This window comes from Chelonoidis abingdonii, chromosome 4 (genome assembly GCF_003597395.2).
Source record: "Chelonoidis abingdonii isolate Lonesome George chromosome 4, CheloAbing_2.0, whole genome shotgun sequence".
Lineage (NCBI taxonomy): Eukaryota > Metazoa > Chordata > Testudines > Testudinidae > Chelonoidis > Chelonoidis abingdonii.
The window spans coordinates 116,216,036-116,232,757 of NC_133772.1; the positions used below are offsets into that span (position 1 = coordinate 116,216,036).

A 16,722-nucleotide genomic window follows, 5' to 3' on the forward strand; every position below is an offset into this window, starting at 1 on the left:
AGATCAAGAGAGATTTTACAAATTTGCGACATCATTCCACAGCCACTTCTGCAGCCATAGCATCATGGATGAGGGAGATGATCATAATAAACAACTTAGCACTTAATAGTGCTTTACATTGCCAAAGTGTTGCATACATAATGCATTAACCAATTAATCCTCAACACCCTGAGAGATATTTTTATCCCCATTTTCTACATACAGGAGACCACGCCTAGCTCAACCAATATGATATCACAGCAGCCTTCTGTTGCTTCTTCCTACAACTCTGTGCCAAGTAATTATCTCTGGAAACTTTCGTTTCTTACTCAAGCCTCATGAAATATCCGGGAAATAGCATTAGCTTGTGGGTGTGGCCTGGAGAGATGGAGTGAGAAGGGAGCGAAGTGGAAAGATATTGTGTCTATATGCTGTAAACTGTAAACATAATATTCAAGAAGGAAAATAGCAGATACCTGAGACTGTAAGACTCTTCAGTTTTAGACACAGCTATTCTCCAAAAGCATTGACCAGAAGGTAAGGATGAGACATATAGGGTGAGTAATGTGAATGGGTATAAATGGCTCATCACAAACATTTTATTCCTTGCTGCTTTCACCCTCAAGGGACCATGAAGATGATAGGGAGACAAGAGAAAAATACCTCCTAAAGGGAATAGAGAGAGAGAGAGAGAGAGAGAGAGTGTGTGTGTAGGGGAAATTGTGGGGAAAGCAAGACACACCATAGTGTGCCTGGGATGAGCTGAGATTTGCTTTTTAAAAGGAGTAATAATCATGGAATGTATTTTTTCCAAGGAAAAAGCTGCAATCAGAATTAACACTGGAGAAGTTATTTGAAAACTTTTGGGGACCACACTTAAAATGTCTAAACCAATTCCTTCTGCAAGAGCCAAACAGAGAAAAGTTCCTCGGAGAAAAGCTCAGGAGAGTAGAGGCAGAAACTCAAAAGCTGATGAGGGGACAGAAAACTCCGGAGTTATGGATGCTCAGTCTGTGTCACAAGCAACAGAATTTGGAGTCACCACATCTGGAAGAAAGTTGAGGGCACCAGAGGCTCCAAGTACTCAAGACTCAGAGTGCTCACAGCAGTCCTCAAAGACCTGTCTACAGCTGAGCAAGGCTGGTTCTGCAAAACCAATAGATGAATCTGGAGGTTAGTTCATCTCATTTCATCTGGGTGCTTGTTGTTAAAGCTCATTTAGAAATGCTGCAGCTTGTGCTCCACTTCAAATAAATCAAACAAATGTACATCTTTTTATCCAGATTTTTTTTTAAATTATTGGACCATTTTTGGTTCTGCATTTTTAACTATAGTGGGTCAAAAAATATTTGTATCTGTTTTTCTCCATGGAAAATTTTGATGAAAATGAAAAAAAAATACAAAAAACAAGCAAACAAAAAACCCCCATCATCGGAATTTTCTATGGAACATTTTTCCACAAACCAAACCACAACAAAGCAACAACTGAAAATGTTTCCATTTTGGGCCTCTCAAGAAAAAATTGAAATTTCTGTTGAAAATTTCATTTGATCAAAACACTCAATTTCCATTGAAAAACAGCTTCAATGGAAAATTTTCAACCAGCCCTATTTATAGCCCTTTCCCAACTTTTTGTGCCTCCTCTCCCCACTAGTGGCAGTTCCACTTCTAGAGGCTTTCCATAGTTTTTTTTAAAATGTGTTTTCCATGCTTTTTATGTTGAAATAATGGAGACTTGCCCATAGCTCACGTTTGCAGGCTCTGTGCACTTGCAGCATCTGAGTTTTGCACCTGCTTTGCCATGAAGTTTCAAGTGTCCATAGAGATAAACACGAAAGCCCAGCTGATCACATGGCGTTAGCCAGGCTTCATTCATTAATGTTTGTGGAAAAGCCAAGCTTATTAATGTTTAATTATTATTGTCATTATACTGAGGTAATAGATCTGCTTTTAGCTTGATACTGAATAAAGGATCACAGGGAATTCTGAGATGCATCTGCAATGACTTGTAACTTTCTCTATGTAAAGACAAAAGAATCGATACATGTGTTTGTTACTAGCAATAAAGCTAAGACCATAGAAATTCTTTAGGAGCCACATCTGAAACAATGCCAGCCAAAAGCCGGAGCAAGCAAAGTAACCGGGCTCCTGAATGTGAGAAGCAAAGAAAGATTCCTCAGAGAACAGCCAGAGGAGGGAGAGGCAAAGGAGCACAGGATGAGGAGGGGATAGAAGGCTCAGAAAAGGCAGCTATTCTGTCTCCATCAGCCCCAGAGCAGCTCTCTGCGCACTGCCCACACGTCAGGCAGACTGGATCTACCCAAAGGAGGAGAGAATCTGCAGGTTGGTGCAGGCAATTGCTGGTTGGATGAATAATCTAGGAGAGCGTCATAGTCACAGTTCATATTTTTTCACCCTAAGGGGGTGAAGCAAAACCTTTTGGTATGTGCTATGATTACGTTATCCTTTCCTGTTGTTATTACTGTTACTGGGAGTGCCCAGTCAATGGCCATGTTAGATGCCCTACAGGCAAGTAACGAGACAGCTCTTGTCCCAGAGAGCTCACTATATAGGTCTATGACAAGATGCAGCAGATGGGTGAGTCAAACAAAGAGGATAAAAAGCAGGAGTAAAATAAGCCCCTTCTGTATAGTGGGCAGTGGTAAGCTGAGACTACTTATGACAAAAAATGGTCAAAAACTGGAAAGAAAATGTCACTGAAAAATTTCAAGTTATTTTCAGTCCTCAGGTTTCAAAAAGGAGTGATTCTTTGTTTATTCAAATTTGTCCAGTGAAAAGTTATACTCAACATTCTCATTTACAAAGCTCCCCGCTTTCCCTCCCTTATTCTCCCTCTCCTTTTTAAAATTCATTTTATACTGGAAAGCAGGGGTTGAGGGGTGGAGGGGAGAGGAGAAAGCAAAAAACCAAAAAACCCAAAGACCATAAAGGCTACATTTTTCATATAGAAGAAATCATAATTTTGGGGGGAAACTGTTATGAAAATTTCCAATTTTGAAAAAGGCTGTTTTTCAACAACCACCAACAAAGACAACTACCAGCAAACTACCCCCCCCCCACACATCCAACAACCACAACCCACCACCACAATACATTTTTCTTCAAAATATTTCAACCAGATCTACTTCTTCCTACATAAAATATATTTGTTTTCTTTGCTATTTTACCTTTTCAGTTTACTACATTACCTGTCAAACCTTTTCATTAACCTAGGCTGCAAAGGCCGGGGCAGTCTACCTGTTACATGTCCATACAGCACCTAACATGATGGCTCTCTGCTTTAGACACTTATATGTCCTCCCCACATTACAGTAGTATCTGAGCATCTCACAGTCTTTAATGCATTTATTTTCACAACACCCCTGTGAGTTAGGGGAGCACTATTATCCCCATTAGAATAATAACAGGAGGGGATCATTTCTGGGGCTTTAGCTAGTGGATTGCCAACAGATGGTGCAAGTTACTCTCCTGTCTCCCTCAGTTGGGTTTCCCTCTTGGGTTCAGGATCTTGGAGTATCAAGAAGACACAGCTTTGGTGGGTTAGATGGCTGTTACAGTAACCCTGGCCATTCTAAATGAGCATCATGTTTTCTTCCCACTGGCAGATTGTGTGCAATGGAGAAATAATAAAGAACTTTCTGTTGGCTCAGGCATCTGGCTATTTTCATTGTTGCTGCTCTTGTTCTAGGAAAGAACCAGACACAACACTGGAGATGAAGGTGGATGTTGGACTCTGGAGAATGTTTTTGTAATATCATTTATCTGGAATAAGTAACCAAGGTGCAACACCTCCTGACAGGGAATGCCATTCAGACCAGTCTTGTTTCAGGTGGAGGTAGAGGCATCTATCATGTAAATTAATTCTGAACCGTGTCAGCAGGTTGCATATACTGAAGGGATAATGTGTGGATGATATATTTCATTACCCTAGTCCTTATTTATCTGCTTCAACATCTTTAAAAAAACACAAGGAGCTCTAGTGGTAATTGACAAATGTCTGTACAATAGAAGGACGTGATTATCCAAGGGGCTCGGGAAACACCTGAATGCATTGGATAATCAGGAGCCATTGGTTTAGCTAGGGACCAGGGGGCTGCACTACAAACTTGCTTGGAACTCTGATCTCTTCTATAGTGCAGTGAAGGAAATACTAAACCTAAGAGACCTGAGACTCAATCCTGCAAGGTGCTGGGACTTTTCCAAGGTGCTGCGTCGCCTCTACCTCCATTCAAGACAGTGGGAGCTGAGGGTTCTCAGCACCTCAGAGAGGGTATATTTTGGAAAAGCCAGAACATATCTTGTCTGTTGGCCTTTGGTTTTTGTCCTCTCTTAAATGTTCCCTTGTAGGACACCTCGGACAACTCTATTCCAGGTCCGCCTCTGCTGACCTGTGTGAGAGCTCAGAGATGGCAGCAGCTGCTCTCGCCATGCCAAGCCAAGATGTTGTTGTCCGCATTAAAAAGAGGGCAAAAACCCTCACTCTGAAACAAGAGGAGATAACCAAGGCTGCTGGAATATTTAATGGGTTCATTGACCCATTCATTAGCTACCTGAAGGAGTGTCCAGAGAGGCCCTACTTTAAGAAGGTGACCAAGTTGACCACAGGCAGCTACTATGAGTTTGTGAAAGTGAGTAATTCTCTGCTAACTGTCCTAATAGCATCATGAATTGGGATCACAATGCTGTCATTTTATCCAGCAGGACTAACACAAAGGAAAGACAGGTCTAGCATTCAGTCTGGGAAATCACTGCTTTTCGGTTGATATGGCCAGGTCCTGCCCTCAGCTATGCCCATTTATCCAAGGTTTTTCTATAGTGCCTAATGTTGTAGTTTTTATATAGCAACCTTCACCACAGTATGTTTTATATATTGTCCATCACTGAGGTGATGTTCAGGGATTGCAAGGGTATAACTGTATTTGCCCATACTTATAGCTTTCTATCCAGTTTCCTAAGAGCAAGAATCTGATACTCTTACTCACTTTGAGTAGCACTTTAATCCTCAAGAAGTCTCTTTGATCAGTGAATAGTTAATGGGACCACTGCTGGAGTCATTTATCATGGTGAGTTAGAGTAGTAGAATCTGGTCCTAAGTAGTGAATTCAGTTCACTGTCCAGATGCTTTATAGTGCTTGTGCTTTATTGAGGTCATTTTATATTCATATTTCATTCATTTTCATAAGCCTGAGGATCTAGCTCTCTATCTACAGAGCTATACATACAGGCAAAGAAGAATCACTTTATCTACTGCCGAAGAGCAGCCTCCTACAGGGCATAGGTGGCAGTTGTTTAACTGCCCCCAACAGTATTACATAGAAATAGTGTGGAAGTGAAGGAAAGCTATATCCATAAGTACAGGGAGACTTTAGAGTGACAGCTGTAATTAGCACGATTGGGATTAGGCCAGGATATCGTGTCAAATGTCCTAACTCTTGCAAACAGTGACATGGGAACTTTAATGACCATGTTTGTTCGGGGCTGAAGTGGCAAGTCTAGCAGCATGGTGACCCACGTGCCACATTAAAGTAATGGTTTAGTGCTAACTTGAAGGAGAATCAGTTACTGAATCACCAATATCAGTTCCTGCATTCTGGTGACCAAGAGGTGACTTAAAGCTTCCCTAGCTGGGCAGCTGAGGATTCTCCTAGCATGAGAGACTCTTTGGCTGATACAGAGCCAGTGTAGTCATCTCTATGACACCCACTCCACCCTATAAGGGGGCATCTCAGAAATATGCTGGAGTAGAAGGGGTGGATCGGGGTGTGACCAGAGTTCATGGTGCTTTGGCAGTCTCCACTGGCATAACAGCTCCCAGGGAGCTGTTGCAAACCAGTCTAGCATTGAGCTGCTAACTTATGCAGGGGCTGAACTGGCCCCTGGCAGCCCCCAGGATTGGTACAGCAGAAAGGTGCCACACCTCAGGCCATTATTCCTTGTGGATAAGTTGACCAGCACTATCTACAGCTATCAGAATCCTTCCCTGATACGTTCTGTGGAAAAGCTCAGGATGCTAATGTGAAATAGTGGGGATAGCCCAATCTGCCACAACAGCAAATGAGCAGCCAGGATTCTGTCCTCCCTATAATGCTGCTGCTTGCACAGTTATTCAGTTGTACCGCCTCTAATGATGAAACCTTTCCTACAGATTGATCACCCAGATGAGTTTGACGTGATGCTGGCTCTGCCAGTTCGAAGCTATCTGTACACAGAGGTGGTTGACTGGAATGGGCTCTACTACAAGGTTACTTTACAGAGGCAGTCCCGGAGCTTCCCCAAATCTTTTCTGCTGGAGGATGGGAATACCGTGTCGCCTGTGAAAGTCCTGGAGGAATTCAGGAAACATGTCAGTCAGTTCATTGTATCATCCTACGAAAGTAAGCAAGTGCCTTTGACTGACAGTTTCCAGATATTCCTGATCAACCTTTTCAGCATGTGGGTTGTGAGCAACTTTGCCCACCATTAATATTAAGTAGATAAAATTGTGAATGAATGTAGTGGATATGAAAGTATGGGGTGGAAAAGCACTGCCTTGAGCCATGAACTGGGTAAACTTCACCTGCAAAGCCACCTATCCCACTATCCTATGTCTAGTAAAGCAAATGTGATATTGTTTTTGATGAGATTACCAGTTTGGTTGATAAGGGTAACTGTATTGATGTAATATGCTTAGACTTCTAAATAATTTGATTTAGTACTTCCTGACATTACGATTAAAATTCAGCACTATACAAAATTAATATAGCACATAATAAAGCAATTAAAAACTGGCTAACTGATGGATTTCAAAAAGTTATTCTAAATGGGGAATCATCATCCAAAAAGTCATTTTAGTGGGGTTCCACAGGGACCTGTCATTGGGCCAATATTATTAATAAATGATTTGGAAGAAAATATAAAATCATTGCTTGTAAAATTTCCAGATGACACAAACATTGCTGGAGCAGTAAACCAGGTTAAGGCCAGGTCAGTTATACAGAGTAATCTCGATCATTTTGTAAGATGGGATTGCTTGACCAATGTGCATTTTAATACAGCCAAATACAAGGTCATACAGACCTTGGAATGAAGAATGCAGGTTACATGTATAGGATGGGGTTCTCTATCCTGGCAAGCTGTGATCCAGAAAAGGATTTAGGGACCCTGGTAGGTAACCAGTTAAACAAGAACACCCAGTGTGATGCTGTGGCTAAAAGGACTAATGTGATTCTTGGATGTATAGGCAGGGGAATATTGCATAGGAATAGGGAAGTAAATTCTATCATTCTATATAGTGATGTGCTCTAACAGAGTCTCAGATGAGAGCATTAAATACGTTAATGAGTCGGGAGTTGAACTTATATCTCTGGAAGTGATTATAGAACTAAAGCACTGCACTGCATGGACCTATTCAAGTGACACTGTGAATATTACAGATCTCCATCATCCTGAGGAAAGTTGTGGCTTTCATAGTCTAGAAATTCCTTGGTGGGTTTGCATAGACGTGGTTGCTGGATATTGAATTGGAGATTCTAAAATCAATCAGTTCTGCTTGATATCCTCTGTTTTTGAGATCCACAGTCTAATTCTGTGTTTGCCTATTGGTTCCCCAGTGCCTTCCCCAGGGTGGAAAATTAAGCTAAGCAGGAAGAAACAGAACAGCCCAGCAGCAACTGTCGTGATACTGGATGACAAAGGTGATGAGGTCGTGTCTATTGATCTTGTTCCTGCTTTGGAAGTCTCACCCCCCTGGCCTGAATCATGTGGGGTAGGGAAGGATGTTGAAAAATGGCTGGGGAAGAAAACCAAGCTGAGGAATAACCCATTTTATTTTGTTGCCAAGCAGCCAAGTGGGCACGATGACAAAGGTAATTTAATACCTTTCCTAACAAACTCTCTCCACCTCAGCAGACTTCTCTGTTACAGTGCTGAAATCGAGATAGAGTTTACAAGTTTTCTGCTTATGGGAGGGATTCAAAAAAGTACAGAACCAAAATCTGCCCTGGAGCTAGGAGACCTGCCTGGTCCTGCTGTCCATCATAAAGTCTGGAGCCCACTCAGTCTGTGATATTTCCAAGATCTTATTTCAAATCTAAGAAAAATGCCCTCTGTGAGTTATATCAATTTTGATAAATTAGAGAGGTTCAGAGAAGAGCTAGGAGAATGATTAAAGTATTAGAAAACATGTCTTATAGCCACAGGCTCAAGGAGTTTAATCTGTTCAACTTAACAAAGAGAAGGCTAAGGACTGATTCAATTAGAATCCATAAGTACCTACATGGGGAACAAATATTTAATAATGGGCTCACATCAGTCTAGCCGAGAAAGGTGTAACTGGAAGGTGAAGCTAGACAAATTCAGACTGGAAATAAAGCATACCTTTTTAACAGTGAAGGTAATTAACCATTGGAACAATGTACCAAGGGTTGTAGCGGATTTTCCATCACTGATCATTTTTTAAATCAAGATGGAGTGTTTTCTGTAAAAGATCTGCTCTAGGAATTGTTTTGGTAAAGTTCTATGGCCTGGGTTGTGTAGCAGATTAGACTAGATGATCACAATGGTCCCTTCTGGCCTTGGAATCTGTGAATTTGTAAAAGGTCATACAGCCAAACCTTCTCCTCTCTTTCACCCAGTATTTCATACACTAATTTATTTTTTAAGAAAATAGCAGCAATAACTTTAAATTTTAATCTTTAAATACCTTTTCAATATTTAAGTAGCTTTAATTTGAGGATCTAGATTTAGGCAATGCCATTGATGTCTACTCACACCTGGAGAGCAGTGTGATGGCTATGTAATGTTGTTCTACATTGCAGAGGTCTGGAGAATTTCTTTCTCTCATATTGAAAAGGAGATTTTGAATAACCATGGCAACACTAAAACCTGCTGTGAATCTTATCATACCAAGTGCTGCAGGTATGTAAGCCTGGGGATCAAGGGCTAGGTCAGCTGGATATAGAACACCTGCCCCCTTGCATTAGTACAGGTGGAATCAAAATCCATACTAGAACAGGGCAAATAATTCATAACAAACAATTTATTCTACAAATTTTACCTCCTTTTCTGTTCATGAATTGTTCATGGACAGAGTATTATTTTCTCTGATTTACTTGTTATTTAAAATGATTCCCTGAAAAACATTATTCTGTAGCTGGTTACTGAATTCTTTGCTTTGAGTACTGAGTATTCAAAATGCCCCCTTTTTTTTTTTGGTTGGACATACAGGTGGCATAGTGTGATTTACATTCCCAGACTGAGTCAATGTTACCCTTAGATTGAGGGTTCCACTACAAACTCTCCCAAATACAATCTAGAACTCACAAGGCCTGATCGTACTCCCATTAAAATCAATGGAAAGACTCTCATTGACTTTAATGGGAGTTGACCTGGGCCCCGAATCAGAAAGGATATTACACATACGCTTGTATTTTTTCTTCCCAGCAACCATATTTCAGTCTCACCCTCTAGGATGCATCAGGAGTAATGTACTGGATGCAAGTTCTGCTCTCACTTACACTGTTGTGAATCTGAGTAGCACTGAGGTCAGTGTAACCGAGATCAGAATTTGGCCCAGTCTGTTTGAAATGTAGCACAACAGAAATACCCGCAATTAGAAACTTTTAAAATGTCCAATACTATATTCTGTAAAGCACCAGGTCCCCTGCAAGGTGCTATAATGTGGTTAATCAGGAATAATGATAAATAATCATGATTATGAATACATTTACTTCTCCCTCTGCTATATATAGGAAAATCTGTATCCGGCTGCTGAAGAGCCTTTTTAAGGACCTGAAGAAAAATTATCCCAGGCAACTAAGTCACCTGTGCTCTTACTATGCAAAGACGTCCTTTTTCCACACTCTGACGCAGTGGAAAGAGGACTCAGACTGGAAACCTTCTGACATTGCCTCCTGTTTTCTCAGAGTGCTGGATGACTTCATTCGGCATGTGGAAAACACCAACCTGCCCCATTTTTTAATTCCAAACTGCAACCTGTTCTATAGCTTCCCTCCAAAGGATTTGAAATTCCTGCTAGAGCGCTTACGAGAGCAGAAAGGGAATGGGTTGCAAGCATTTGCAGCTCACGAGGAATAGTTTCTTCCCAGCCATGACTTTGAGTGAACATGATCTATTGTGATGATTGTTATGGAACCAGCTAGAATTTCTCTCTCTGTGTTTTGATGATTCAGATGCCAGATGATTTCTGGAGCTCTTCAGCAACAATTTCCAAAAGAAGCCACTGATTTTGAGTGTTTCAGTTCTCAAGTGTCCAGTTCACAGTAATTTGGGGGCCTGATTTTCATAGGTGCTGAGCACTGGCAGCTCCCCATTAATTTCAGTTGCAGTTGTGGGTGTGCAGCATCTCTGAAAATGAGACCCAGAGAATCCCAAGTTGGGTGTTCAAATATAAAACACCAAAACCTAACGGTCACTTTTGAAAATGCTCCTTAATCCTTCTGTGCCACATTTGCCCATTTGTGAAATTGGATAGCAATATCTACCTACCTCATAGGGTGTTCAGTGGGCTGGGTTAGACAGTATGTGTATGGCAATTTGAAAGTGTAAAATGCCTGTAGATAAGTGCAAGGATAGGAGACTATTTCAGGTAATCAGTCATGAGGTAGAGAATTGTCACAACTCTCCCAGCCCCAAGGAACCTGGCTGCTGATAAGACAATAAATGATTTTTAAACTTCTGCAATAAGAGGCTGATGTTTTGTGTGTTTTACCTTCTTGGGGTGATTTGGGCAGCTATTCACATGCACATTGTTGGTGGCAGTGGCAGTGTCAAGAGGAATCATACCAGTTTTCTTGTGTTTTTTTTTTTTTCTCTCTCTTTGTCTCACAGTGAGAGGTTTACACCTGGACATCTCAGGGCAGGATTCCTATTGCTGCTCATCCTGTCCCCCCAACATTTATGCCCAGGCTCTCTCATACTTCCAACCTCTGCTTGGCCAGTGTGGCTTTGAGGCTGAGATACCAATGTGAAATCTTGGCAGTTTATAGGCATTCTTTTCTGAGTAATCATCTCTGACCTGGCCACATTCCAGACAGGCTCCCTAAATTCCCTCCATAATTAGAACGGAATGGGCTATGACTCGCCATGTAACCCCTTTTTGGGCTATATTCTGCAAGGCATCTCCTGAGAGCTGTGACAGTGCAGGTGCTGTTCAGAAGAAAAGGCAGAGTTGGCCTGAAGTCACTCTGGCGCGGCTGAATTCTGCCTGTCCTGAGGTCTGGTGCAGCCCCTGTGTAAGCTAGAGTGGTTCTCGGGGATGTTTTAACTTAGATCAGCTTCCCTATGACCTGAGTGCTACTCCCACTCCCCTTTCACTGCTAGCTCCCTGGATAGGGAGTGGGTTGCAAGGAGGGGATAGTAAAGGGCCATGTGTGCCGGCCAAAAACAGCTGGGAAAGCCCTAACATATTCTGGGATCTATGCCAGCTTCTGGAGCAGCAGTTGGGCAACAGAACACTGGATGTACCTGCTGAATTCTCATTGCATCTTCACTCTAACTTTAAATATGCTCTTCCTGATCCAGCCTTTGCTGCTGTTGGGATCTGAATGTACAATGCTTAATGTCTCCTAGATTCCTCATTAACTCTGTGTTTTGGCTTTACTACTCTGTAAAAAACTGTCTCTGAGGAACTTGGCTTGAAACAGCCTTTCAGTCAGGATGAAGGCTGATACAGGGTGTAGCAGCAAATGTTGCCCTTCAAAGTCTCACCTTGGAATGCAGAGGGCATGAATGGGCTTGATGAGAGGAGATCTCGTCTGACTCAGTTCTAAAGAAAAGAAAGCAGACAATGCACTGCTCTCGGACAAGTACTTCTGGAATTGAAGGCAACCAAATTATGGAGCGACTGGGTGGGGCTAGCTTTAATTTAATCCTAAAGGTAGAGGGAAGGAGCTGGTGCTATCCAAACCCATCAGCTGCTGAGCACCTTCTGTGAGGTGTCATCCATGATAGCATCAGACAGGAATGGGTCCTTCAAGGACACGGTTTTGTGGCTGAGTAGAGGCATAGGCTGAGGCACAGTCTAAGCAGCTGTTCCTCTGTCTTTGAAGGATCTGTCCATCTAATTCCTCCTCCAAAAGAACACTCTTTCTCTCAGTCCTTTGAGGACTTTGGGTTTCAGATTTGCTCTGTCTAATACTCTGGAACATGCATGTAGACAGGAGCTCAGCCAACAAACTTGTCAAGCAGCATCATAGCATAGTTAGCGCTTAACGTAAGGAGGATGAAGAAAAACTCCCCTTTCTTTGCTAGAAGCAAAAGGAGAGCTCCCCCTCCTCTCCTGACCTGGATGTCCTCTGTCCCTCTTCCTCAGATGATGTGATTAGAGCTCTTCCTCTCATTTCAATCTTCATTGACATAAATAAAAGATACATGCACTGGCTTTCTGAATCCCCCAACTTTACTGTATATAGCCCTCTCTCTTAACAGGGTCCTGGTTCGGTGTCTGAACGCGATAGCAGCATCTCCTTTAAAGCACCACAGCAGCCATTGCAAAGGGTTCTGAGATGTGTACGGGAACTAAAGCCACCTCCTTCAGACACCTGTTTTGGAGGTTGAAATAGCACAAACAGAAGGCTGAGTGGGTTGCTGAGCTGAAAAGGTTAATGGGACGCAGGCAAGTAAGGGAGCTCCAAAGAAACTGGTACTGACTCACAGATTTTGGGATATGTGTCTAATTTAGGAGGACAAATTGACAAGTCCCTGATGCCCTCTTGCTGGCGGAGTATCATGTGAAATATTCTGTGTTGCTGTTTAATGTGCAGCACCTTCAGATAGTGAGCATACAGGATTGTGAGGATTCTTCTTTACTTCCGTGTTTCCAGTGTGGTCTAACTGATGAAAAGGGTTGGCCAGAAACCAGGACCACTGGAGTCCAGTCCTCTTTTTGGCTTCTACTTGCTATGTGACTTTGGGCAAGTCTCTTAACTTTTCTGTGCCTCCATCTATCAACAAAATGAGGATAATATGGCCTGCCTAACAGGAATGCAGTGAATCTTCATTTGTTAATCTGTGCAAAGAATTTTGAGAGTCTTAAACAACAGGCACTACAGGAATGCTCTGTATTATCATGCATCAAAAGCTTTTCATGCTGGTGAAATTGGGATATGGGCAGTTGCTTAAGGTAGAAAAAAGGGGAATATTTGCTTTTGGAAACCTCCCTCTGCCAAAATTCTGTCTATTTGACATGGCAGAAAATCTTTTGCTTTTGTTAAATCCATGGGAAATGTGATTATTTTTTGCTGATGATGAGAATTTTTCTTGTAACCAGATAGAGTTCTGTGGATTTTAGAGTGTGTGTGAATCCTTACACTCCTATACCTCACTGCCTGTTAGTACTTACACAGCACTTTAAAGCTGCTGAGAGACAGCAGCCTGGCAAACTTCACACATCTTTCTTTTGCGTAATTCCTGCACCAGGTACAGCTAAACTGAGGATTTTATACGCCACCAGAGGGCGCTGTAACTACGTACTCTAGCCATTCACTCACCCAGGATAGGGTGAGTGATACAGCATGTTTCTTTTATCAGAATTACTTACTTCACAGCTGGCAGCAGCAGGGTGGTTTTTAAAGTAAAGCCTGTGCAGGGTGGTTCGATGCCTTTTAACGCTGTGGGGGGTTTGGTTTGGCTGTGTTAATTTGCATGGGAAGTGGCTGAATCATCACCTTTCTCAGAGCCCGGAAGAGGAACTCCGTTTGTCAGACTGTAACAGGCCATTTGTCTAGCACTTTTCCCACAGTTTAAAGAGCTTTATGTTATGTTGGATTGCAAGAAGGGAAAATATCACTACCGGCAATCTGTCTACCCTCTCCACAGCCATTCTGCTCTCAATAAGTGCTGGGGTGGAGAGAGGGATATGTACCAGACAGGGCAGATGTCCACAACAGGATTAGATAGATTAAGATATACCCACTTCTCCCTCTTTTCCCACAAGGCACTTCTTGGCTAATTAATCTAATTAATTATCTGCATTTCTGGGTAGCACACCACCATGGTGCCCAGGCCTCCTGCTGCTCATAGGGAGAGGAGATACCTTCTCTGTGCCAGGGAGTCTTAACCATAGCACACACAGGTAGAGATACAAGAATTAACTTGAAATTATACAACCCCTTTCTTTCCAAGGATCCCAAAGAACTTTACAGACTGGGAATAGGAAACTGTAAACCCATTGCTGAAATGCAGCCACCTCTCACTGCAACGCAGTAACTGCTTAACAATTCGACAGAAGGGAAGGTAGGGAGGGAGAATTCAATTACCCAGCGTGGAATTTTGCCAGACTAATATCTCTGTATGCAAATTTTCATGGGAACTTCAAGGGCATATTAAGGTACTTTGCAATACACAGTCTTCTGTTGGGGTGGCACTGGAAGGGCCTCCCAGAGCAGTGGATCAAGGCATTAATACCCCATAGATATGAATGGGGCAGGTCACCTCTCTCAGAGCTATTGTTTCAGATTGTTTGCATACTCAGGCAGACACTATTTCATCAAACAGAACAGGAGTACTTGTGGCACCTTAGAGACTAACAAATTTATTTGAGCATAAGCTTTCGTGGGCTACATCCGAAGAAGTGGGCTGTAGCCCACGAAAGCTTATGCTCAAATAAATTTGTTAGTCTCTAAGGTGCCACAAGTACTCCTGTTCTTTTTGCGGATACAGATTAACACGGCTGCTACTCTGAAACTATTTAATCAGTTTCACATGAGCGGCTGGAGTCCCTAAGCATAGCCCTACAGTGCCTATGTCTTGATCCCTCAGAATCTTTCAGATTACAAGTGGTTGGTTAAAAAGCCTCCTTTTGCCATCACGTCTAAAGGCCAGTACCTGAGGCCTTTCTTCCTAGCATACCAGAGTGACCGGCATTTCAGTAAAGCATAGATTAGATTGTTAGTACCTGGCTGAGGCACTGGTTCACTGCTGGTTTATATGAAAGAGCACTTTCCCCTAAATCATCATCCCCAAGTCCTGCAGCTCCTCTGTATTTCCTTGGAGTGCTCCCATTCAAGTACTGTCCAGGCCCATCTCTGTTTAATTTATGAGATCTGATAAGGTCTTCGGGCAAAAATTACAGCATGACTGCAGACTACAGGGTTTGGTTTTAGTATCTGAAGTGCCAACTTTCTGACAAAGCATATTATAGTATCGCCTTGTATCTGTATTTGATAGGGAAACTCCAGAACTCACCTCAGATTTAAAAGGGGAGAGTTTTGACTGTTCTATGGATAAAAACAAGGGGAAAAGCAAACAGTTCAACCACAAATCTCTAATCTTGCCCCAAAGAAGATTAAACAAAATAGGAAAATGCAGTTTCACTGGAACCCTTCACATTTCACCCCAGAGTCTAGCACCAATGTAAAGTTTGTGTGGGCTTCTGCACAGCAGGGATGAAAGTAAAGTGGTAGGGACCGGTACGGCATACTGGTAAGAAGTGGCTGCTGGTACCGGACCCTACCACTTTACTTTAAAGCACTGCCTTGGCAGCACTCTAAGTACCCTGCTTAAAAATGCTACTGTTGAATTTAGGCAGGAGCTGCATCCAGATCTCTCCAGTTCAAGGGACAGTAAGTTTGACAGGGTGCCACGAGGGTGTTGAAGATGATTAGAAGGAGGACACAGGGCGGTTACTCTGTGTGACCGTGTAAACCGGTCGTGCTGGGGCTCGTCCCCCTCAGGTGCGGCGGGGAGCCAGGGTGCCTCCTTACACACAGCAGTCCGTGACGTTGGGCCCCTCGGCAGGGTATGGGGACTGAGGAGGCCGGTAATAGGGCGAGCCCCAGCACCGCGTCTACGCCTGGCCCTTGGGCAGGGCGGGCAGCAAATGGTTCCAGCTCAGCTCTGGCACTCAGGGGCTGAGCAAACACAGTCTGTAAGCCCGAGCCCTTGGTCAGGGCGGGGCAGCAAACACTGTACAAACAGTGAGTCTATACAGAAGACCTCCTCAGGCCACGGAGAGGGGGAATCTGCCACCCTTGGAAGGGTGGCAGGGGGGACGCAGGCCCTCCCACTCCACTGCATCCCAGCCCGGGGCCCTAGCAGCAGCAAGGGTTTGCTGCAGTCAGTGGGGAATCCTGGCCGCAACACCCTGACATGGGTTCACAGCCCCCAGGAGCCAGACTGGGGTCGGCTACCCCCAGGCTACTTCCAATTTCCCCTTCTCCCTGTACCTGGCCTCCGCTGGCGTAGTTCGGGCAGTCCCAGACCATGGGTTCCTCTGAATACGGGGAGGCAGGACACTCCGACCGCTCCTCTGGATAGCGAGCGCAGGCCAGGTCAGGCTGGGGGTCCTCTGGATACTGGGCACGAGGCAGGTCCGGCTAGCGCTCCTCCGGATAGCGAGCGCAGGGCAGGTCAAGCTGGGGGTCCTCCGGATACCAGGCACGAGGCAGGTTGGGCCCAGCGGGAGCTTGGGCCTCAGCATCTGTCCTCTTCGGCGGCCGGGCCACAACTGAGCTCTGGGGCCGGGCTTTTATACTTCCCGTCCTGCCCCTTGACTTCCGGGGCGGGGGGGGGAGACAGGTGGTGTTGGCTCCGCCCACGGAGATGCCTGCTCGGGCTCGTCCCCCTCAGGTGCGGCGGGGAGCCAGGGCGCCTCCTTACAGGCCGGGTCAGGTATCCTTCTGTGCTCTCTGAAGAATCTTAATGATAAAAGCATTAGTATGAAAAGATTTGTGAGCCTCTGCCTATTCATTGTAGGCTTAGTCCAAATCCCGATTAAATGAATGG

The 16,722-nt window shown here is 43.7% G+C and overlaps 1 protein-coding gene across 1 annotated transcript; it reads left to right on the forward strand.

The window, feature by feature from the left end:
* Nucleotides 1-860: 860 nt before the first annotated feature.
* Nucleotides 861-10,074, forward strand: LOC116835107 (cyclic GMP-AMP synthase-like). The gene is made up of 7 exons (XM_032797599.2): nt 861-1,152; nt 2,071-2,322; nt 4,348-4,628; nt 6,146-6,374; nt 7,590-7,844; nt 8,796-8,895; nt 9,729-10,074. Exons 1-7 carry the CDS (start codon nt 861-863, stop codon nt 10,072-10,074), a joined length of 1,755 nt encoding a protein of 584 aa, XP_032653490.2.
* The last annotated feature ends 6,648 nt before the right edge of the window (nt 10,075-16,722 follow it).

Coding starts and splice junctions, on each gene's coding strand:
- LOC116835107 (XM_032797599.2), top strand. CDS start 861: ATGTCTAAACCAATTCCTTCTGCAAGAGCCAAACAGAGAAAAGTTCCT. Junction 7,845..8,795: donor AAGTGGGCACGATGACAAAG/GTAATTTAATAC, acceptor TCTACATTGCAG/AGGTCTGGAGAATTTCTTTC. Junction 8,896..9,728: donor TATCATACCAAGTGCTGCAG/GTATGTAAGCCT, acceptor TGCTATATATAG/GAAAATCTGTATCCGGCTGC.